A 24,656-nucleotide genomic window follows, 5' to 3' on the forward strand; every position below is an offset into this window, starting at 1 on the left:
CTGCCAGAGTTTTCAGACATAAAACACACACTGGTCTCTCCTAATCTCCCATCACATTCACTGTGAACCCAAGAGCAAGACAGGCTTGGTCATATTTTCTTAACTTGTTTTTTTTGGTTGATTACTGTCAGCTAAGAACTTTGTCTTGTTTGTCTCGGAAGCATCGCCTGTCTTTCTTTTTGTCCCTGTCAAATAACTCTCCATTCTGTGAACCCACAGACTGTCTCATGAAAGCCCATTTTGTTGATCCACCAAGAAAAAGATTCCGACATCAAAACAGCAGTTCCGTACTACATTCCTCCCGGTCACGCGCACCCCCCCTGTCATGCCTCTGTGACCCGGGGGGGGGGGGCACACACTTTGAGAAATGCTGGGCTATACAAATAAAGTAGACTTGAATTGACTAGAACAAACTGACTTTCTCTGTTTTTTGTTTTCCAGTATGGATGCTTTTTTTTTTAAGAAGAAGAAATTAGATAGCTCCCTTCAAATAGATCATCACCGGTTTCTCAAATAAAGGCCCCATTATACTCCATGAACACACAGCTGTGGTAACCCAACTGATCAGAGAGGCACGAGAAAGCAGGGGAGACCTGGAAGTGCTGTGGCTGGACCTTGCTAATGCCTACAGATCGATCCTACACAAGCCGATAGAATTGGCCCTGATCAGTTACCACGTCCCTGAGAAGATACAAAACCTCATCCTCAACTAATACAACAACCTTACCCTGAGGGTGTCCTCTGGGACTTCAACATCAGTGTGGCATGTTTGTGCTGGCCATTAATATGCTTGTGAAGTCTGCTGAAGTGGAGTGCAGAGGTCCCTGGTCCAAATCTAGCACCCGACAACCCCCGATCAGAGCATTCATGGATGACCTAATGGTAACAACTGCATCAGTGCCCGGATGCAGGTGGCTCCTTCAAAGACTTGAACGGCTCATTACATGGGCAAGAATGAGCACCAAGCTCACAAAACCAAGGTCTCTGGTCCTTAGGAAAGGAAAAGTAAGCAACCAGCTCAGCTTCTCTTTGGGAAGCACCCAAATTCCATCTGTGACTGAAAAGCCAGTCAAGAACCTGGGTAAGATCTTCACCAGCAATTTGAAGGACACAGTGGTGTGCCAGGCAACCAGTGATGACCTCAACAATTGGCTCTCTACAGTGGACAAGTCAGGGCTTCCTGGGAAATTCAAGGCCTGGATATATCAACATGGAATCCTGCCTCGATTCCTCTGGCCACTGCTAATCTACAAACCCCAATTCCAATGAAGTTGGGACGTGTAAAACGTGAATAAAAACAGAATACAATGATTTGCAAATCCTTTTCCACCTATATTCAATTGAATACACTACAAAGACAAGATATTTAATGTTCAAACTGATAAACTTTATAGTTTTTTGCAAATATTCACTCATTTTGAATTTAATGCCTGCAACACGTTCCATAAAAGCTGGGACAGGGACAACAAAAGACTGGGAAAGTTGAGGTATGCTCAAAAAACACCTGTTTGGAACATTCCACAGGTGAACAGGTTAATTGGAAACAGGTGAGTGTCATGATTGGGTATAAAAGGAGCATCCCCAAAAGGCTCAGTAGTTCACAAGCAAGGATGGGGCGGGGGTCACCACTTTGAGAACAAGTGCGTGAGCAAATAGTCCATCAGTTTAAGAACAACGTTTCTCAACATCCAACTGCAAGGAATTTAGGGATTTCCTCATCTACAGTCCATAATATCATCAAAGGATTCAGAGAATCCGGAGAAATCTCTGCATGTAAGCGTCAAGGCCAAAAACCAACATTGAATGCCCGTGACCCTTGATCCCTCAGGCAGCACTGCATTAAAATCCAACATCATTCTGTAAAGGATATTACCACGTGGGCTCAGGAACACTTCGGAAAACCATTGTCAGTTAACACAGTTCGTTGCTACATCTACAAGTGCAAGTTAAAACTCTGCCATGCAAAGCGAAAGCCATATATCAACAACACCCAGAAACGCTGCCAACTTTTCTGGGCCCAAGCTCATCTGAGATGGACTGAAGCAAAGTAGAAAAGTGTGCTGGGGTCTGATGAGTCCACATTTCAAATTGTTTTTGCAAATCATGGACATCCTGTCCTTCGGGCTAAACAGGAAAAGGACCATCCAGATTGTTATCAGCGCAAAGTCCAAAAGCCAGCATCTGTGATGGTATGGGGGTGTGTTAGTGCCCATGGCATGGGTAACTTGCACATCTGTGAAGGCACCATTAATGCTGAAAGGTACATACAGGTTTTGGAGCAACATATGCTGCCATCCAAGTGACGTCTTTTTCAGGGACGTCCCTGCTTATTTCAGCAAGACAATGCCAAGCCACATTCTGCACGTGTTATAACAGCATGGCTTCGTAGTAAAAGAGTGTGGGTACTAGACTGGCCTGCCTGCAGTCCAGACCTGTTGCCCATTGAAAATGTGTGGCGCATTATGAAGTGCAAAATACGACAACGGAGACCCCGGACTGTTGAGCAACTGAAGTCGTACATCAAGCAAGAATGGGAAAGAATTCCACCTACAAAGCTTCAACAATTAGTGTCCTCAGTTTCCAAATGCTTATCGAGTGTTGTTAAAAGGAAAGGTGATTTAACACAGTGGTAAACATGCCCCTGTCCCAGCTTTTTTGGAACGTGTTGCAGGCATCAAATTCAAAATGAGTGATTTTTTGCAAAAAAACAATAAAGTGTATCAGTTTGAACATTAAATATCTTGTCTTTGTAGTGTATTCAATTGAATATAGGTGGAAAAGGATTTGCAAATCATTGTATTCTGTTTTTATTCACGTTTTACACGACATCCCAACTTCATTGGAATTGGGGTTTGTATGAAGTTCCAATCACAATCATGGAGTGCTTTGAAAGGAATATCAGCCAGTTTCTGCGCAGGTGGCTGGGCCTGCTGCGGAGCCTAAGCAGCATTGCCCTTTATGAGCATAACATCAAGCTACAGCTTCCTCTCAGAAGTCTGGCAGAGGAGTTCAAGGTCACCTGAGCCAGAGAAGTCCTGCTCTACCGAGATTCTGCTGACACCAAGGTCTCCTCTGTGGGTATCGAGGTCAGAACAGGAAGGAAGTGGCATGCACAGGAGGCAGTTGAGCGGGCTGAGGCAAGGTTGCAGCACAGCATCCTGATGGGCACTGGTGGCAACTGGTCAGGCCGGGCTTGGGAGCAACTCAAGACCTTGCTATGGTAAAGCCCGAGGAAAGGAGAGGCGAAAACTGATCCAGGGGGGAGATACGCATAGTGAAAGCTTGCTACAGCAGAATGGTTGGTATGTGCAAGCAGGGAGCCTTGACTGAGTGGGAGCATACAGCCAACTGAAAGATCTTCTGGGTAGAACTCTGGAAGGCGGAATCACACCGATTGAAGTTTTTGGACCAGTCGGTGTATGATGTCTTCCCGAGCCCTTTCAACCTGGTCAGCCAGGGCCTGGTGGACTCACCTGCTTGCCAACTCTGCCAGCAAAGGGGACCCTTGGAGCTCATCCTGAGCTGCTGTCCAAAGGCCTTGGGAGACTGGTGGTATCATTGGCTCCATGACCAAGTTCTGTGGGCAGTAGCAGAAACCATCTGCACTGGGATCAGCTACAGCAAGCAGGAATACCCAACAAAACGCACCATTGCCTCGAGCATTGTTCGAGCAGGGGAGAAGCCCCAGCCCCAGCCAAAGGCCCATGGTGGGCTGCTCGCAACAGCAAGGGACTGGCAGTTCCAGCTCGACCTAAGGAGACAACTGAGGTTCCCGGACACCATCACAGCTACAACACTCAGGCCAAACATGGTCCTGATGTCCATGGCAACCAAGCTAATGGTTTTGCTAGAGCTAACTGTCCCCTGGGAAGATCGGATGGAGGAGGCGCAAGAAAGGAAGAGAATTAGGTATGCAGATCCAGTTGAAGTGGGCTGCAGGGGCTTTCCAGGCCAGTCTCTACACCAAGTCCTGGGACTCTTGGGGATTTGTGGGCTGCAAAGAAGAAGAGCCACTAGGAACAGCTGCGGAAAATGCTTCCCATTGGCTCTGGGTGAAGAGGGGTGACGTGTGGCTACCTGTACACAAGTTGGGGCTTGATCACCCCCGGCTGGGTTGCTCAGGCGAGGGTGTCTGATGTTAGGACACCTGATGATCCCGGGTTTTTTACTGACGATGTTTCCAGATTGCACCACATGGTGTATCAAAGAACATGAACCATGTCATGGAAAAATACAACATTGCCTTGACCTAATGTGACCAAGTTAACAGGATGGACTCTACTTTTTCAGATAGCAACACCTCGGCATTAGGGGAGTAAGCACACAACAGCTGAAAGTGGGAGTTCAAGCTCAGTGTAAAGTACAAAGAGAAAGGCAACTTCTCAGAAAATGGTTGCAGAATTGGATAAAAAAGGAACTGGGTCAGCTGTTATCGTAAGACAAGAGACGTGTGAGGGTCAAGAGATAACAGGAAGCATTCACTCACACCTGTGCAACTGCACCTGCACTCAATGTATAGCTGGAGACTGACATTAGGAGGAGAAGAACAACTGCCCTACAGTCACCCCTCACGGGAGTGCACCTGCTTACTATAAGGGAGGGGTGCTCTCAGGGGAGTAATTGTTTTATGCGTGCCATGCTTGCAAGCATTAATAAAGTGTGATAGTACTGAGAAGAACTTTGTCTCTGAATCCTCTGTTTAGACAAATGAGTAGTCTGGTATAGTATTACCACCACAGACCACATATATACTTTCTACTGGTCAAAATAGAAAGCACACTTTTAATGTCAGAAGGAGGTCAAGGGAGAATCCACAGATATGAGAGTGGTACAGGTGGGAAAAGAGGGTTGGCTGTTGTGGACTTATGAGAAGAGTTCATTGAAGTTTTTGAACAGATAACATTTGAGCTTTGGAGAGTTGATTTGAAAAACTCAGGAAATTCAATATAATACGTGAGCTTGTTAATGTCAATGGAGGAATTTACCATCAAACCCTAAAAGCAGATAATATATGAAAAACTGTATCAGAATCTTAAAAGAGGTGATTTGAATAGTTTGCAGTAGCAAATATTTAAATTTGAATACCAAACCAATATGAACCAACTGAAAACTTGGTCGCCTTTTGTCTTTTTCAGTCTCTGTCACGGACATAACGTCTGTTTGGCTGCCATTCTCATGGCATAGTGAGTGGGTTGACTAACATTAATGCTCAACCCAGGCTATACTCAAGATCCAGTCCAAATCTGAACAACAGTGACTTAAATGATGGTGAAAAGAAACTTACTGTGGGTCCTTGGGGCCCTACTGGTCCAATCTCTCCTCGCTCACCCTAAGAAACAAAGAGTTTGACATTTCAGCCTTGAAACCACAGTCATGTACTATTCCAGTTGTTAAAAGGGGGTATGCTCAAGAGCTACATCTAGGTCTTTATCCAACAGCATGGTTAATGTGAAGCGCACTCTTTAAAGCAGCAAAGATTTCTTCCATTTGTCTTCAAAAGTAGATACTACACTTTGACAGCACACCACAGCTTAAACCAGCAGTGCTCATTAGAGGCTTAACACACATGAACACGTACACATACACATTTGCCAACCCACCGTGGGTTTCTATTCGGGTGCATAGCCAAACACATTAAAACACCTACTTGATTGACTTTCAGCTGGATAAATTAGTTTTCTCACCTCATTGTCATGATTAAAAAAATGATATTATTAGCGGAGAGAAAGCAATAGAAAGAGAAGAGAGTGTTTGGGATGAACTCACCTTATCGCCCTGCTCCCCTTTCATTCCCTTTTTTCCCTGCAGGTTAGGATAAAACTGGGGATCTGAATCCTTTCATCATAGACACTTTATGCACCACCACTTTTGGCTTTTGGCTTATTAGATTCAGATCACATGCGTAACGTCAAATCAGTTGCATTTGAGTGAGGCTAAAATATGCAGGCTCTCACTGCAGGCTATTGAACTGGAGATAATGATCGAATTCGTACCCGAGGTCCGATAACTCCTTGGAGGCCCTGATCTCCAGTCTCACCCTATAAAATTGAATAGCATAAAAATGTAATTTTATTAATAGTTATCACATATTTCAGTAAGCAAAGAACATTTAAGGTCATTCTCAAAAGACAGTTAATCGCAATGTTGTCGTATGTTCGGGAATTTTCCTAAAGCCTTTACTGTTTATTGAGGTAATGTGGTTATGTTCAGTACCTTTGGACCGATTGGTCCTGGTAAGCCCATGTTCCCCTGCAAAACAAAAGTTACAGAAAATAAAAATGAAACAATTATGATTTACAACCCTATAAAACATTTTTAAAAGTAAAAGTCTAACTGTCTAAAATAAAAATAAACTTTTCTGATATCATTAAGAGGAAAAGACTTAACATGGCCATGGACATTCATTATTCTCCATTAATATCACTGTTTGTAAGCTCCAGTGTTGTAGTACTCGAGTCGGGCTCGAATCCTGACTTGACTTGGACTTGAACACTAATGACTTGGACTTGAACACTGGGGACTCATGACTCGAACTCGAGGTTTAGTGACTCGACTACAACAGGTGTGTGTGCACATGTTTGTGAGTGCATTTGTTTGGCTATTGTGTCACAAAGTAAATAAACTCCCTTTGAAATGGTGACAGCTGTGTCATTTTTGTTTAATGTAGACCTTTTTTATTTTATCAGATGCTAAGATTTTCATTTCATTGGGAGTGACGAAGAAGGACAGGATTAGGAATGATTATATTAGAGGGACAGCTCAAGTTGGACGGTTTGGAGACAAAGTAAGAGAGGCAAGATTGAGATGGTTTGGACATGTGTGGAGGAGAGATGCTGGGTACATTGGGAGAAGGATACTGAATATGGAGCTGCCAGGGTAGAGGAAAAGAGGAAGGAGGTGCAGGTGGCTGGTGTGACAGAGGAAGATGCAAAAGACAGGAAGAAATGAAACGGATGATCCGCTGTGGCGACCCCTAATGGGAGCAGCTGAAAGTAGTAGTAGTAGTAATAGAAGACCTTTTTTATTTGTATGTCAGCTTTTTTACAGTGCCAGAGTGGAGCACTGGAGCCCATCTTGGAACTCAACTCAGACTCAACCTTGATGAGTAGGACTCGGACTGAGGTAATGCGGACTTGACTCAGACTCGAACACTGGAGACTCGACTCAACTCGGACTCGAGGTTTAGTGATTCGACTACAACACTGGTAAGCTCTTAATCAACATAAGAAAAAAATGATGAATACCCTGTTGTGGAATGATTTCCATTCTATTTTCTTTTAAGTTTGAGATGTACCTTCTCTCCTGGATCACCACGGGGACCTTGAATACCTTGTATACCGATTCCTTCTTCACCCTATGGAAAAGGTGTAAATTTCATGTATGTAGTTAACTTTTTTTAGTTTTTGCTAATGTAGTTTGCTCATTAATTTGCATATTGTTAGTGTGACAAGGAAAGGTCACAAATGTTTCTTGGTGAATAAAACACAATCCCACCTTCTCTCCCTTCTGGCCTGGTAAGCCTGGATTTCCATCAATGCCAATGGGACCAGGTAACCCTGCAATACCCTAGGTTATGGTGTGTTTATGTGTGTGTGTGTGTGTGTGTGTTTGACAGTGTGTAAAGTGAGAACAGAGAGAGAGAGAGAGAGAGAGAGAGAGAGAGAGAGAGACAAAGGAGCGATATAGCAGTTCTAATTTATAAATACTGTACATGTTGCTTTTAACATATGGGAAAAGCTGGTCTACCAGTTATCTAAGAGACAAAACCTAACCGACACTGAATGATTTCTAGTGTGTGTGTGTTGCTGGGTTTTGACTATCACAGGAAAAGCAAACAATGCTGAAACAATCTGTGCACTTACATCTTTTCCTTGGTCTCCTTTGTCTCCTTTCAGCCCCTGTTTCCCACGGAAACCCTTTCAAAATAATCATATTATCAAATGAAAAAGGGAAAAATCAGCATGTTTCCCCCATTGAAAAACACACACGGAGCTCAAAAGGTTTTGTGATCAAATCCCTCACTTCTGAAAACTTGTGGTTTGCACCAAATCTCAATCGTGCCAGAGGTTTTGGAGTCTCCCTACTGTGTCTTCCTCTCTTTTTTACAACTGCCTAAAAGAGTATAGTGTGAGACTGTCATACTGGAAATATTGTCCAAGCTGTCATTGGCAGCCAAGCCTACAATGTGCCTTCTTGACCCCCTCCCTGCTAAACTTTTCAAAGAACTTGGGCGGTTCCTGGGTCCCCTGATACTAAATATTATAAATTCATCTCTTACCTCTGGCAGTGTTCCTACTTTTAACACTGCAATAGTTAAACCTGTCTTAAAGAAACCAAATCTTGACCTGGGGGCTCTTAATAACTATAAGTCAATCTCCAACCTACCATTCATTTCCAAAATTTTTGGAGAGCGTTGTAGCTGATCAACTTTCGGCCTGTCTTTCTAACAACAATCTCTTTGAACCATTTCAATGTTTTTAGAGCCTGTCATTCCACTGAAACTGCACTCACAAAAGTAGTGAACAACCTTTTGCTTGCTATGCATTCCAATAACGTCAGTGATACTGTTGCTTGATGTTACAGCAACTTTTGACGCCACTGATCCTGGTATACTTTTGGACCATCTTGAGAATCACCTAGGTGTTTCAGGTTTAGCTCTGTCTTGCTCAAGTCTTACTCATCTGATAGAACACAATGTGTCTTCCATGGTAACCTTACATCAGATTTCTCTACAGTGAAATATGGTATACCCCAGGGCTCAGTTCTTAGTCTTTGCTATTCTTCCTCTACAGCTCTCCTCTTGTCCATATTATATGGTGCTATGGAATAAATTTCCACTGCTATGCTGATGATACACAGCTGTATGCATGCATCAAGCCAGACAATCTTTCTCATATCAGAAATCTAGAGGCATGCTTGTCTGCAGTGGAAAAATTGGATGCCATCTAACTTCTTACTACTTAATTCTGAAACCCCCCCCCCCGATATGCTAGTTATCAGCCCTGCAAGACAGTCACCTTTATTACCAAGAAACAGTATCTCTTGACAACTGTGTGACCTTCAAACGTTCCACAGCTAAAAATCTTGGGTTAAAATTTTGATCAAACCCTATCTTTAGAATTTCACATTAGAGAAATGACCAAGACCTTTTTTTCCACTTACAAAACATTGCCAAAATTCGGTCTTTTCTGTCCATGGATGATGCTGACATCCTGACCCATGCTTTTGTTTCACCCGGATTAGATGTCCCTCAATGTCCGTTTTCCAGCCTGCCATGCACTAGGACTAAAAAACTTCAGCTGGTTCAAAATGCTGCTGCTAGAATATTAACCAAAACAAAAAAGTTTGACCATATCACATCGATTCTGGCCTCCCTTCCCTGGCTCCCTGTTCATATTAGATCTGACTTTAAAGTGCTACTTTTTTCTCCCCTTATTTTTCTTCCCAATTGTATCCAGCCAATTACCCCACTCTTGCGAGCCATCCTGGTCACTGCTCCACCCCCTCTGCCGATCCAGGGAGGGCTGCAGACTATCACATGCCTCCTCCAATACATGTGGAGTCACCAGCCACTTCTTTTCACCTGACAGAGAGGAGTTTCACCAGGGAGACATAGCACGTAGGAGGATCACGCTATTCCCCCCAGTTCCCCTTCCCCCCCGAACAGGCGCCCCGACTGACCAGAGGAGGCGCTAGTACAGCGACCAGGACACATATCCACATCCGGCTTCCCACCTGCAGACACGGCCAATTGTGTCTGTAGGGACACTCAACCAAGCCGGAGATAACATGGGGATTCAAACCAGTGAACCCCATGTTGGTAGGCAACGGAATAAACTGCTACGCTACCCGGATGCCCAAAATACTACTTTTAACCTATAAAATACTATATGAGTTTGCCCCTTCATATTTGTCAGATCTTATACAGCCTTTTTTATCATCTCGCGCCCTCCATTCTCAAAGTGCAGGCCTCCTCTCCTGTCCCTAGAGTTAAAAAGAAGTCTGCAGGCTGCAGAGCCTTCTCTTACCACACCCTCTTTCTTTGGAATAGTCTCTCAGCCCACATCAGAATTTGATTCTGTAGACTCTAAAATCTAAACTGAAAACCCATCTCTTCTCATTAGCTTTCAACTAGTCATTTTATTTTTTGGTAGTTTGACTTGCTTCTGAGCTTTGTCACAACTATCCTCTTTTGGGAGGGTCTCAGTCTCAATGTATTTATAACTGTAGGTCTTAGCCAGGGACGCAACAAGGGGTGTGCAGAGGGTGCAATGCACACAGGCGCCACATCAGCAGGGGCGCCAAAAGTACAGTGTACAGTAAACAATTTCTGGTTATAGGCCTATTTGTTTTTGAAAAGTTTTATATTTATAAATGTTATTACTTAGATGAAAATTTTGGATTAAAATATATAGTTACATGTTATATTTTTTAATAATAATATATTTTTTTTGCATACGGTCTGATGTGGCACAAATTTTCTTCCTTTATGGACTGTCTGATGACCATAGCTCACAACTCTCTCTGTGTTTTGACTGCCCGACGACTTACTTAGAAGCCTGTTTGTGATGCATCCTGTTTTCCCTTGGTCACAGTCTTACCCTCCTGGAGATTTATACTATCGTTTGCGCTGTTCTCATTTGAAATTGCTTTTATACTATTTCTTTTGGCTATCAATCTATTTTGAAAGCGGAGAGCTCGAGGTAGAATATACAGTTTAAAGAGATTAGACAGGTAAGCTGGGGCAAGCCCATTTAAGATTTTATAAGTCAGCAGAAGCACCTTGAAGTCTGATCTAACAAGGATAGGCAGCCAATAAAGGGAGGCAAGAATTGGTGTAATATGGTCAATTTTCGTTTTAGTTAATATTCTAGTTGCAGCATTTTGAAACATTTGAAGACTTTTAGTCCTATTATGTGGCAGACCTGAAAACAGAACATTACAGTTATCAAGTCTGGATGAAATAAATGCATTTATTAGAGTTTCTGTACGGCCAGGGACAGGAAAGACCAAGTTTTAGCTATGTTATGTGATGTTCATCTGTGAGGTTTTATAGCTGGAATTTTTCATTTTTCATGTTCCCTAAGACACCATAACCTTTAAGACATTTGCAAAGGAATATAAAACCACTTTGATACTTACTTTTGCCCCTGGTTCCCCTGATTCTCCCTGGAAAGTACAGAACACCAGCTCTGTCACTTTATACTTAGTGCTGTCAAAAATACTTAAATATGCATTATTTTTCATTCATTAGGTATAATAAGATAAGATACAATAAGGTATATCTACACTATAAAAAATGGATATCATAAACTATTTCTGGTACTACAAAACGATATAAAACAATATGGTTTGAAGAACAAACGAAATAAACTACATATATTCCAGTTTTTGTGTCACTTTGATTTTATAGTGTTTGTCAGTCTATTGAAGAAAACAAGGCTTACTGAGTACTATCTATTGTACTTCTATAATTTAACTCAATCTTAATTATAGCAATGTTACCTTGATAGATAATCCTGGCGATCCGGGTGGTCCTAGCTGGCCAGGCAGGCCTGGAGCTCCAGAAACCCCTGGAACACCAGGAGGTCCTTGGGGACCCTGTAACATGGAGGAGGAGGAAGAGGAAGAAGGAGAGATTTTTTTTTGAAAAAGACAAAAGTTTTCACAGACAGCTTGGTAACTGCTACTATTCGACTATTAATACTATGACTAAGAATAATACTAAAATCAACTTCTAAAAGAAATCTAAGGTTGCAAAAGGCTTCTAAAATACCTTCTTTATGAACTTACAGAGGAGCCTGGTTCTCCCTTTCGTCCAGGGACGAATCCTGCTTCCATGCTTCCTATAACATATCCAGGCTCTCCCTGTTTGGAAAAGACCAGAGTTAAGGTTTATAGGTTAAGACTAAATATGGCATACAAAACAAAACAAAACAAAAAAAGCATTGAAATCTCTTCTTCAGCCATATAATCCTTTATCTAAAAGGAAAATAACTCTAGTGAGGCTAAGTCTGTGGATTCAAAAACACTAGCCAAACAAAAATCAAACAATTCCTTATAATGTATCAGCTATGAATGGCAATTAATGATGTATGGTAAAACTTACCCTCTCTCCTCTCTGGCCTTTTGGACCAGTGAGTCCAGGGGGGCCCTTCCATTAGAAAAGTGATATTGAAATTGATTATATCACAATTTATAATTGAGGCATTTAGTTTTCTCTTATCCAAAACAATTTGAAATGAGTAAGCAAGTGATGATCTGGTGCCTGGCTTAAAGGACACATGCATGTTTGATGCAGAGACTGAACCACACATCAGGTTTTTGGTTCTAAATATTTGTTATATTACAATTATAAATATGTGGAGGCCATGAAAAGAGAACATCATTCATGTTTGATGTTAACATAAAAATTCACCTGTGCATTACTTTTGAAGGGCAGAATATAGCAAATGTAGACTGGAACAAAGGACATGATCATTTCCTTTATTATAGATTGCTTTCCTATGACGCCTCCTTTGACAGGTCCCTGTTATTTTATGCAATTTAATCTTTTATGCAATTTGATGATTCTCTTGCACCAATATCTTTATAGCCCTCAACTTACCATTTCACCTGAAACACCTGGAGGACCCTGAAAAAATATCATTATTAGTTCAGCACCCGGAACAAAATAAAATAAAACTTTAACCGGTTCAGTTGAAGCTGTTAACATTTGTTTTTGCTATTCAGTTACCCGTTGGCCTCCAGAGCCTGGTGGTCCGGTTCTTCCTGGTCGTCCAGGCAGCCCAGGAATACCATCGGTTCCAGGAAGTCCCTATAAAATTGAGAGAACTCATGATCTGTGTTGGTAATCAAAATAACAACAGATAAACAAGCCAGGATGGCACAGAACATACCGGCAGCATCTGAGATCGAATGAATAGAGAATACAGGTCTGTGGTTTGTGTGTGTCTGTGAAACCTCTATCTTTGTGAGGACCAATCTTGAGTTCTTAACCATAAGAGTGAGTTTGAAGTGAGTCCTCACTTCTATAAGGGTCTATTTGTCTATTTTAGGGTTGGGATTTGAGTTTAGGGTTAGAGTTAGAATCAGGTTAAGGTCAGGGTAACGGTTAAGGTTAAACATGTACACTACCGTTCAAAAGTTTGGGATCACCCAAACAATTTTGTGTTTTCCATGAAAAGTCACACTTATTCACCACCATATGTTGTGAAATGAATAGAAAATAGAGTCAAGACATTGACAAGGTTAGAAATAATGATTTGTATTTGAAATAAGATTTTTTTTACATCAAACTTTGCTTTCGTCAAAGAATCCTCCATTTGCAGCAATTACAGCATTGCAGACCTTTGGCATTCTAGCTGTTAATTTGTTGAGGTAATCTGGAGAAATTGCACCCCACGCTTCCAGAAGCAGCTCCCACAAGTTGGATTGGTTGGATGGGCACTTCTTTGAGCAGATTGAGTTTCTGGAGCATCACATTTGTGGGGTCAATTAAACGCTCAAAATGGCCAGAAAAAGAGAACTTTCATCTGAAACTCGACAGTCTATTCTTGTTCTTAGAAATGAAGGCTATTCCATGCGAGAAATTGCTAAGAAATTGAAGATTTCCTACACCGGTGTGTACTACTCCCTTCAGAGGACAGCACAAACAGGCTCTAACCAGAGTAGAAAAAGAAGTGGGAGGCCGCGTTGCACAACTGAGCAAGAAGATAAGTACATTAGAGTCTCTAGTTTGAGAAACAGACGCCTCACAGGTCCCCAACTGGCATCTTCATTAAATAGTACCTGTTAGAGCCTGTTTGTGCTGTCCTCTGAAGGGAGTAGTACACACCGGTGTAGGAAATCTTCAATTTCTTAGCAATTTCTCGCATGGAATAGCCTTCATTTCTAAGAACAAGAATAGACTGTCGAGTTTCAGATGAAAGTTCTCTTTTTCTGGCCATTTTGAGCGTTTAATTGACCCCACAAATGTGATGCTCCAGAAACTCAATCTGCTCAAAGAAGTGCCCATCCAACCAATCCAACTTGTGGGAGCTGCTTCTGGAAGCGTGGGGTGCAATTTCTCCAGATTACCTCAACAAATTAACAGCTAGAATGCCAAAGGTCTGCAATGCTGTAATTGCTGCAAATGGAGGATTCTTTAACGAAAGCAAAGTTTGATGTAAAAAAAATCTTATTTCAAATAAAAATCATTATTTCTAACCTTGTCAATGTCTTGACTCTATTTTCTATTCATTTCACAGCATATGGTGGTGAATAAGTGTGACTTTTCATGGAAAACATGAAATTGTTTGGGTGATCCCAAACTTTTGAACGGTAGTGTAGTTCTGATGGTTAAGGTTAGGGTTAAGTGCTAGGAAATGAATGTAGTCAATGAGGGGTCCTCACAAAGATTAAAATCCAACAATGTCTGTTTGTGTGCATGTTGTTGTTGCTTACCCTCTCCCCTTTCTCTCCTTTGGACGGACTAAAAGGATCATACTCTCCAGGTTTTTGCTTGAATCTCTGCACACACACAGAAAAATGCACAATTGGTTATTCTTAAAATATCATAATTAAAAGAGAATAAAAAGCCTTTTTACTGTTATCCGTCTTCAGTTTGTAGTTGGAGGTTTCTTGCCCATTTGCACAATATATGTCCCTTATAATGAGAACATGAATGTCTAAGGGGGAAATTTCAATTTTGTGATTTATAATGGCAACTTTTTGAAAAAAACAAAACAAAAAACAAAACAAAAAAAAACAAAACAACACATGGTCCTTCTTGTACAAGGATCTGAGGTAATGGGTTTGAGGGACAACGTACAAAGAATGAATGAAGATTTATTTCGAACATGTAAATAAGCAGGATATAACATACAGATAATCCGTTGCCAATAATCTGAAGTGATCAACAAATCCACACATCAAACTCAGCGAACAGATCTCCGTATGCATCAGATTATTTGTTACGTGTTGGAAAGGGAGTAGGAGGAAGTATGCTCTTATTTTTTTCCTGCCCCTTCTCACTCACTCTTAAGTTAATTCAGCAACTATACATTTCAAACTCAGTTCCCACTGTACTATATAGTTCAAATTCAGTGCAAGTTGTGCTGCACAATACAAACTCAACTACTGTGAACAATAGGAGAAAAAAATAAAACACATCAAAAACACGAGAGAAAGAGAAAAACACACCCTAATGTCATGTACCAAGAATAAACAGATCTCAATGCTACGTACAACGCAAATATGTTCTTCAAAGTTGTACCAACATATAATTTCTACTAAATCCCTGAAATTATATTCCCCTTCTCTATCTGAAAATATTTTTTGTATATCACTCGGTAGTAGATTGTTTCTTGCTTTGAACATTATTTGTCTATCCATCCATTATCCAAACCGCTTATCCTTACTTAGGGTCGCAGGGATGCTGCAGCCTATCCCAGCAGTCACTGGGCGGCAGGCGGGGAGACACCGTGGAGAGCCCGCCAGGCCATCACAGGGCCCACACACACACACACACACACACACTCACACCTAGGGACAATTTAGTGTAGCCGATTCACCTGATCTATGTGTCCTTGGACTGTGGGAGGACACCGGAGCATGCGGAGGAAACCCATGCAGACACAGGGAGACCATGCAAACTCCACACAAAGGACGACCCGGGATGACCCCCAAAGTTGGACTACCTCGGGGCTCGAACCCAGGACCTTCTTGTTGTGAGGTGACCGCACTAACCACTGCGCCACCCACCATTATTTGTGCTGTGTTAAATTCTACTACATCCCTGAACTTCAAGGCACTTGACTTTAGAAATAGCTTGTTGGTGTGTTCACGATATCCTACATTGTTAACTAACCTTATGGCTCTTTTTTGTAGTATATATAATGGTTGTAGGTTGGTTTTGTAGGTGTTACCCCATACCTCCACACAGTAGATCAGATACGGTAAAATAAATGAACAATACAGAGTGTGCAATGATTTATGATCCAGAATGTGTCTTGCATTTCCCATGACTGCAATGCTCCTTGCCAGCTTTGTTCTCACATATTATGTGAGGTTTCCAGCAGATATTGTGTTCTAGTATCACACCTTGGAATTTATTTTCATATACTCTTTCTAGTTGGATATTGTCAATCACTACTTTTGCTTTGGTGTTTTTAACTTTATAATTTTCAAACAACATAAACTTTGCTTTGTCTAAATTTAAGGATAATTTGTTTTTGTCAAACCACCATTTTTTGTTTTTTTTTCCCCCTTTCTAACTGTGGTCACCTTGCATATATCATTTAAGTACAGAATGAACAATTTTGGACCTAAATCTGACCCCTGGGGTACACAACAAGTAATATCCATGCATAACGATTTATGTTCACCTATCTTTACAAATTGCTGCCTGTTACTTAAATAGTTTCTTAGTCAATTCTGAACATACCTTTCCAATTTGTCTATTAATATATTGTGATCAATAGTGTCAAAAGCTTTTTTAGATCTATAAATATTCCCACAGCAAACTTTTTTTGATCTATGCAACTATACTGCTCAAAAAAATAAAGGGAACTCCTAAAAACACAATATAGACCTCGATGAATGAAATATTTCAGCTGAAAATCTTTATTTATTAGACAGAGGAATGTGTTTAGAGCAAAATAACCTAAGAATGATCAATGGAAATCAAAATCATTAGCCCATTAAGGTCTGGATTCAGAATCATACTCAAAATCAAAGTGGAAAATGAGAACATAGGCTGATCCAACTTCTGTGGAAATTCTTCAAGACGATTCAAAATGAGGCTCAGTAGTGTGTGTGGCCTCCACATGCCTGTATGCACTCCCTGCAACGTCTGCGCATGCTCCTGATGAGACGACGGATGGTCTCCTGAGGGATCTCCTCCCAGACCTGGATCAGGGCATCGGTCAACTCCTGGACAGTCTGTGGTGCGACATCGCGTTGGCGGATGGTACGAGACATGATGTCCCAGAGCTGCTCGATTGGATTCAGGTCTGGGGAACGTGCAGGCCAGTCCATAGCATCAATGCCCTCGACATACAGGAACTGCTGACACACTCTGGCCACATGAGGACGAGCATTGTCATGCATGAGCAGGAACCCAGGGCCCACTGCACCAGCATATGGTCTGACAATGGGTCTGAGGATCTCATCCCAGTACCTAATGGCAGTCATGGTACCTCTGGCTAGCACGTAGAGGTCTGTGCGGCCCTCCAAGGATATGCCTCCCCAGACCATCACTGACCCACCGCCAAACCGGTCATGCTGGAGGATGTTGCAGGCAGCAGAACGTTCTCCACAGCGTCTCCAGACTCTCTCACGTCTGTCAAATGTGTTCAGTGTGAACCTGCTCTCATCTGTGAAGAGCACAGGGCGCCAATGGCGAATCTGCCAACCAAGATGTTCTCTGGCAAAGGTCAATCGGGCTGCACGGTGTTGGGCTGTGAGCACAGGCCCCAATTGTGGACGTCGGGCCCTCATACCATCCTCATGCATTATGTTTCTCACTGTTTGAGCAGAAACCTGCACATTAGTGGCCTGTTGAAGGTTGTTTTGTAGGGCTCCGGCAGTGCTCCTCCTGTTCCTCCTTGCACAAAGGACCAGATAGCGGTCCTGCTGCGGGGTTGTTGTCCTCCTGCGGCCCCCTCCACGTCTCCTGGTGTACTGGCCTGTCTCCTGGTACCTCCTCCATGCTCTGGACACTGTGCTGGGAGACACATCAAATCTTCTTGCCACAGCACGCATTGATGTGCCATCCTGGATGAGCTGCACTACCTGAGCAATTTCTGTAGGTTGCAGATACCGCCTCATGCCACCTCTAGTGGTGAGGGCACTAGCAAAATGAAAAACTAACCAAAGATCGGCCAGAAAAGATGAGGACAGGCAAATGGTCTGTGGCCACCACCTGCAAATCCATTCCTTTTATAGGGGTTGTCTTGCAAATTGTCTAATTTCCACCTGGTGGAAATTAGACAATTTACCAACAGGTGAAATTGAGTCACAAATCAGTGTTGCTTCCTAAACTGGACAGGTTGATATCTCAAAAGTGTGATTGACTTGGAGCTACATTGCATTGCTTATGTGTTCCCTTAATTTTTTTGAGCAGTGTAGTTATTTTGGTCGAAACCTGTACTGGTTATTGGTCAGCAGATTGTACTTCTCAATGAATATGTCTAGTTAAGCAGCAAATAGTTTTTCTAATATTTTGGAGAATTGTGACAATAATAATGTCACCGTAACTCTACCCCGGAGAAGTGGCTGAAGATGAATGAATGATGAATGAATGAATAACAATAATGAAATTGTCTGTAGTTTGTAAATGGTGTCTATCTCGTTTTATATAAGGGTATGACTTTTGCAATTTTCATTTTTCTTGGAACTTTACCAGATTAAAAGGACATGTTATAGATGTGGGTTAGTGGTTTTGCAATACCTTCCATTACTTTCTTAACTACGGTCATATCAATATCATTCTATCAATATCAAAGAAGAAATACATGGAGGATTTATCAAATCCTAGGCACTAGAATAAAGAATTTGTTTAACATACCAGCCCTCCAAGACCAAAACCATCTCCCTAGGGAAAGGCATATGAGAAAGAAGTGCACGTGAGAAAGCAAAACCGTTGGCATAGCATCACCAAATCAATATAAATATCTAACAACACAACTGTAGTTAACTCACCTTTTCCCCCTTTTGACCCTGAAAGAACAAAGCAAATGACAACGCATTAATAACAAACATAGCAATTATGAGAGGTGCAGATAAATGTCAGCAGATCTAGGTTTGCTGACATTTTTTCAAAAAAAAAAAAAAAGGATCTACATTAACAAATAGTTGAATGATGATAATGGTTATGATCATCACAGCCAGAAAAATATTTTTGGAATCAGAATCAGAATACTTTATTCATCCCTGAGGGGAAATGGGTTCTATTACAGACACTCACGCTCTAATAACTAAAAACTAACAAGATAGAAGATAAGAAAATAGAAACAAATAGACAGATGAAAAACAGAAACAAACAGAAATAAAAGATAAGAAATAGAAATAAGAACAAAATACTGTATCAACAAACATGATGCACATAACACCCTATCTATACTGCACTACCGTAGCACAAAATAAGCAGCACAAACAAAACCCAACAGGGCAAGTCCAATGACCATTAACTCAGAGTGTCTGACAGTCTGAGTCTGAGGAAGGAGTTGTAAAGTTTGTTGGCCACAGGCAGGAATGACCTCCTGTGGCGCTCTGGAAAGAGGAAGATGGATTATATGATAATGAGGAGGAGGTGGAAGAGGATAAAAAGGAGAGGGAGGGGACATATGAGGGGTAGATAGAGGAAGAGGGGGGGGGGCAGATGTGGACAAGGAGTCCAGAAGAGGAGAAAAAGGAAGAAGAGGAAATGAGAGAAATTTGGAGTAATAATGTGTCTTAAGAGTGTTGACCTTAATACACTGGGAAGGACAGGGGCCCTGGGGCTTGGCTAGTTCCTCTGGGTCTTCAGTAGGGGTGTCCAGCTGAGCAGACTAGAAAAAAATAATGTGTCTTATAGGTCACATACATCGACAACCGTAACATAAAAACAAAATGGCTGACATTTAAACAAGCGACAACTGCACTGACTTCTAGTAGAGCATCTAACCTGAGAAGTAATGCCTCGGCTCTCTTCAAAACATTTCCCCATATTGTAACGACATAAATATCTAGACTACTGCTCTGTTCATTAACCAAGGCTTTTTATGTTTCAAAAAGCATGTATCTCCAACTCCAACTGTCTCCCAGTGTTTTTTCCTCTCACCTCGTCATCTAGTTTGAACTCGGAGAGGAGCGCCTCGCTACACAGACTGTTGATGAATTCTCGTTCTATAGAAGGGAAATCATCAAAGGTTTGAGAGAAAAAGATATTCTTGTAGCTGGTTGGAAATGCTATCTTCCTCAGCTCCTCAAGGTCTGCATTAGCAACTCCAACTGCCAGGACACTGACACCTGGAAAAAAAAGAAGATATGTGGTAAAAATAAAAATAAAAACACAAAAAAACCCAAAATGCCAATCCCAACTGAATCTTGTAGTTTTTGAAGTCATCTATGGCACACATTTTACATGAAATGATATGGAAAACTTTTCCAATTGGCTGTTTAATCGAAACAATAACCAATAAGTGGCAATGCAATATTAAATGGGTTTACAGATCCCCAACAGGACAACTGACCCAAAGCCCGAGCAATCCTGGAGGGCGGCAACACGTCATCCTGGGCCCTGCCATCTGTGATCAGAACCAGAGCATGGGCCACCTCCGGTCGCATCCCAAGGGACTCCTGGAAAACCTCCTGCAGTACAAAGCTGATGCCCTTTCCTAGAGGAAAACAACTATATCATCAGCAAACACGAGAAGCATGAGCGATGTGGTGGAGAGTGTAGTGTAATTTGATCAAGTAACGATAACAATCGACAACTCTGTGCTTTCACAAAGTGTGGCAGCCAAAAATCTTGGTGTTATGTTTGATCCCAGTCTTTCCTTCGATAAGCACATTAAAGAAATCACCAAGACTGCCTTTTTTCACTTACGTAACATAGCTAAAATTCGGTCTTTTCTCTCCTCCATGGCTGACGCAGAGATTCTAATACATGCATTTGTTTCCTCCAGACTTGATTACTGTAATGTTCTGTTCTCAGGTCTGCCACATTCTAGTACTAAAGTCTTCAGATGGTTCAGAATGCTGCTGCTAGAATCCTAACTAAAACTAGGAAATTTGACGATATCACACCAATTCTTGCCTCCCTTCATTGGCTTCCTATCCATGTTAGATCAGAATACAAGGTGCTTCTGCTGACTTATAAAATCTTAAATGGGCTACCTGTCTGATCTCCTTAAACCTTACATGCCATCTCGAGCTCTTCGTTCTCAAAATACAGGGCTCCTGTGTGTACCCAAAGTTAAAAAGAAGTCAGCTGGTGGCAGGGCCTTTTTCTATCGGGCTCCATTGTTGTGGAATAACCTGCCTGCTGCCATCAGACAACCAGAGTCTGTTGAGTCCTTTAAATCCAAACTTAAAACTCCTCTTTTTGCCTTAGTTTACAATTAGTTGCCTTTAAGTTGAGTGCTTCACAACCTGTACTGGATGGCGGGTTGGTTTTCTGTCTCAATGAATTTACCAACCACTGTTCTGCCGACGAGATTATTGAGTATAGATTACAGAGTATAGATTATGACTAGTTGATGACTTAATTGATTATGGCTAATGACTATTGCAAACTGTTCTCTTCTCTAACATGTCTTCTCTCTCTCTCTGAATGATGTCTTCTCCTTTCTCGTTCTCTGTGTTTGAATGGTGTCATGTGACTCTCTCTTGCGTGCATGTGCAGTCGGTTCTCCTCCCAGGTCTCCGTGGTGATGGTGGTCGCCATTTAGATGCTGCCTGTCCTTCCTCTCCTCACATAAGTTTTTCTTTTTTTACATGATGATGCTGGTCGTGTGACTTGGGTCCTGGACTGCTCCGTTGGCATGTGGACACTGCTTGGCATCCTGTGCATCATGTTCTTCATAAATTTTATGTCCATTATAATTCTGTTATCCTCTTTCAATGTTGTATTATGTAAATTGCGTGAACACAACATCCATTTCACGCTGTCCGTCTTGGGAGAGAGATTCCTCCTCTGTTGCTCTCCCTGAGGTTTCTTCCTATATTTTCTCCCTGTTAAAGGTTTTTTTTAGGGAGTTGTTCCTTATCCGATGAGAGGGTCTAAGGACAGGATGTTGTGTTGCTGTTAAGCCCACTGAGGCAAATTTGTAATTTGTGATATTGGGCTATACAAATAAAATTGATTTGATTTGATTTGATTTTGGAAAACCAGCTGTTTGCAAGACATACAGCAGTGAGATCATGTAGTATGTGAAATTGATGCTGTGTATCTTGTCTGTGTGCCATGAATCATTTTGTTAGATTTCGCTGGGAATCTGAAGCAGAGACAAGTATTTGGAATCATCATAAACCAATATGTAATCATCTCCCTGATGATCTTATTTGCTTATTTTGGTCATATAGGGGGATTAACGCTAACTTGAGTCTCTTGATTGAGTCAAAATTAAATTGAATTTGCATAACTGCGAGTGTGTGTTTTTGAAGGAACATGTGGTGCGCTCAAATGCAACAGTAAGTAATATAATGTGTGTGTGTGTGTTGCTTGTCATTAACCTGTTTTGGTGTTGCCCCCACCATAGCGTAGCCCTCTGAGAGCTCTGAGCACAGAGTTTCTGTCTTTGAAGTCACTCAGACGGAACTCAGTTCGGGGCTCATCACTATAGTGAACTACGGCTATCTGAGGGAGGACAAATAAGAGTAAACACAGATCACCATAAAACACGTTGGCCATTACAATACCTTTCATGTGCTCTGTGTACAGACTGATGTTGATTTGTCATGCTTTACTAAACAAAATGGAAAGCGAATAACTGTATCCCAGTATGGTCTACTCACTCCTTTCCCCTACCAGAAGCCCTGGATTAACAGCGACATTCGCCTAAGGTTGAGGGAGGGTACCACTGCTTTTAAATTGGAGGACAAGGAATGCTACAAAAAAATCGAGGTATGACTTAAAGAGAGCCATCAAAGCCACTAAAAGACAATAAAGGGACAAACTGGAAAATGACTACAGTGGCTGTGACTCGCGGCGCATGTGGAGGGGGCTGCCGGCGATTATGGACTATAAATCTAAAGCCAGTGTGGCTTTAGATTTATAGTCCTGGATGAGCTTAACAAATTTTATGCCCACTTTGAAGCTCAAACTTGGACACAGTGACAGCAGCAGTGTCCACCCGACCAAGTCCATCTACAGGTGACAGAGGCTGATGTGAGTAAAATTTTTAAAAGGGTTATGGCTCGTAAAGCTGCTGGCCCAGACGGCATCCCTTCCTGTGTCCTCAAGGTATGTCAAATCAGCTATCTCGGGTTTTTACTGACATTTTTAACTTGTCCCTGTTATTGTGTGTGGTTCCACTGTTTTAAGAAAACAACCATTGTGCCTTTACCTAAGAAAACACCTGTCTCTTGCCTTAATGATTATTGACGCTTGTTATTATGAAGTGTCTGGAAAGATTGGCTATATCATATATAAAATGTAACATTCCTGCTACGCTTAACCCCTTACAGTTTGCCTACTGTTCCAACAGATCTGTAGATGACGCTATCGCACTTGCTCTGCATGCTGCTTTAGTACATCTTGAAAAGAAAAATACCTATGTCAGAATGTTGTTTATTGATTACAGCTCTGCTTTTAATACAATTGTACCATCCAAACTGGTGTTGAGGTCTTGGTCTGGGCAACTCTATCTGTAATTGGCTATTTGATTTCCTGACAGGCAGGCCCCAGACTGTGAGAATAGGTAAAACATACTCATCTACATTAGCTCTTAGGACCGGAACACCTCAGAGCTGCTGTCTCAGTCCCCTGTTGTACAGTCTGTTTACACACGACTGTGTTGCCAAATATGACAACAACAGCATCATTAAATTCGCAGCTGACACCACAGTGATTGGACTAATAAGCAACAGTGATGAGAGGACCTACTGGAGGGAAGTGGAAGCTTTAACCATATGGTGCCATGATAACAACCTCTCTGTAAATGTCAATAATACAAAAGAAATCATTGTTGACTTTAGAAAGATCAGAGAAAATCACATTCCTATTTCCACCAATGGATCATCTGTTGAAATTTTGGACAGTTTTAGATTTCTGAGTTTACACATCACAGACACCCTCACGTGGTCTCTCAATACCAATTGCATTTTCAAGAAGGCACAGCAGAAACTGTATTTTCTGAGGTGTCTCAAGTTTTGGTATGAGTCCCAAAACTCTTATGAACTTTTATCGCAATACCATCAAGAGTGTCTTGACAGGCTGTATCACAATGTGGTTTGGCGACCTGACTGCTCAAGACTGTAAGGACTGTAAAGACAGCAGCAAAATAAATTGGCATGGAACTATCATAACTTCATAATATTTACACCACTCGCTGCAAAAGGAAAGCCCAAAATATCATTAAGGACACCAGCTACCCTGCTCATGTTCTGTTCTTGCTCATTCCATCTAAAAAAACGCTACCAGAGAATCAAATCACACACCACCCATCTCAGTAATAGTTTCTTTCCACAGGCAGTCAGGCTGTTGTGTTATCGTGTACTGTATACTGTGTATATAATGTATGAATTCAGTGTACATAGTCTACTTTTGGGGGGGGGGGCAGGGGGATGGCACGTCATTGTGTTCTTTGTCATTGTGTCCTTTGTGTTAAGGCAGAGAGAGCCAGAGCACAAGAATTTCATCGTATTCTAAATACGTATGACAATAAAGTTGAACCCGTGAATGTGGCCATGCAGAGCAGGTGAGTGCAAGCATAGACAAGAGATAACTTCCTAGAAACACACTAACCTGTGTGCCCTGAGGGCCAATAGTAGGAAAGTAAGTGGCCACCCGGAATATAAAGTCTTTCATCTTGACAAAGTTATTGGCACCAATGCTCGATGACTCATCCATCAGGAATACTATGTCTGCTTTGGCTTTTCCACACACTGTCAAAAATCAAAGCACACACACAAATAAAAATTCACTGCTTACAGAGGTAAAGCATTATTAAATGTACATTTCCTCATTT

General features: G+C 41.7%; 1 protein-coding gene across 1 annotated transcript in view; it reads right to left on the minus strand.

Annotated features, from left to right (window-relative positions):
• Positions 1-24,656, minus strand: part of col7a1l (collagen type VII alpha 1-like) — a 120,593-nt gene that overhangs the window by 60,801 nt on the left and 35,136 nt on the right. The window contains exons 21-41 of the mRNA XM_056275913.1: positions 24,434-24,573; positions 22,201-22,324; positions 20,217-20,360; positions 19,805-19,992; positions 19,452-19,532; positions 18,685-18,702; positions 18,551-18,577; positions 14,446-14,511; positions 12,737-12,817; positions 12,608-12,634; positions 12,110-12,154; positions 11,794-11,868; positions 11,506-11,601; positions 11,143-11,169; positions 7,863-7,916; positions 7,495-7,566; positions 7,295-7,354; positions 6,214-6,249; positions 5,994-6,038; positions 5,767-5,802; positions 5,285-5,329 (exon numbers count right to left, since the gene is read on the minus strand). Coding sequence (XP_056131888.1) covers positions 5,285-5,329; positions 5,767-5,802; positions 5,994-6,038; positions 6,214-6,249; positions 7,295-7,354; positions 7,495-7,566; positions 7,863-7,916; positions 11,143-11,169; positions 11,506-11,601; positions 11,794-11,868; positions 12,110-12,154; positions 12,608-12,634; positions 12,737-12,817; positions 14,446-14,511; positions 18,551-18,577; positions 18,685-18,702; positions 19,452-19,532; positions 19,805-19,992; positions 20,217-20,360; positions 22,201-22,324; positions 24,434-24,573 — 1,487 coding nt within the window. The remainder of the gene's footprint in view (positions 1-5,284; positions 5,330-5,766; positions 5,803-5,993; positions 6,039-6,213; positions 6,250-7,294; positions 7,355-7,494; positions 7,567-7,862; positions 7,917-11,142; positions 11,170-11,505; positions 11,602-11,793; positions 11,869-12,109; positions 12,155-12,607; positions 12,635-12,736; positions 12,818-14,445; positions 14,512-18,550; positions 18,578-18,684; positions 18,703-19,451; positions 19,533-19,804; positions 19,993-20,216; positions 20,361-22,200; positions 22,325-24,433; positions 24,574-24,656) is intronic.

Source organism: Lampris incognitus, chromosome 3 (assembly GCF_029633865.1).
Source record: "Lampris incognitus isolate fLamInc1 chromosome 3, fLamInc1.hap2, whole genome shotgun sequence".
Lineage (NCBI taxonomy): Eukaryota > Metazoa > Chordata > Actinopteri > Lampriformes > Lampridae > Lampris > Lampris incognitus.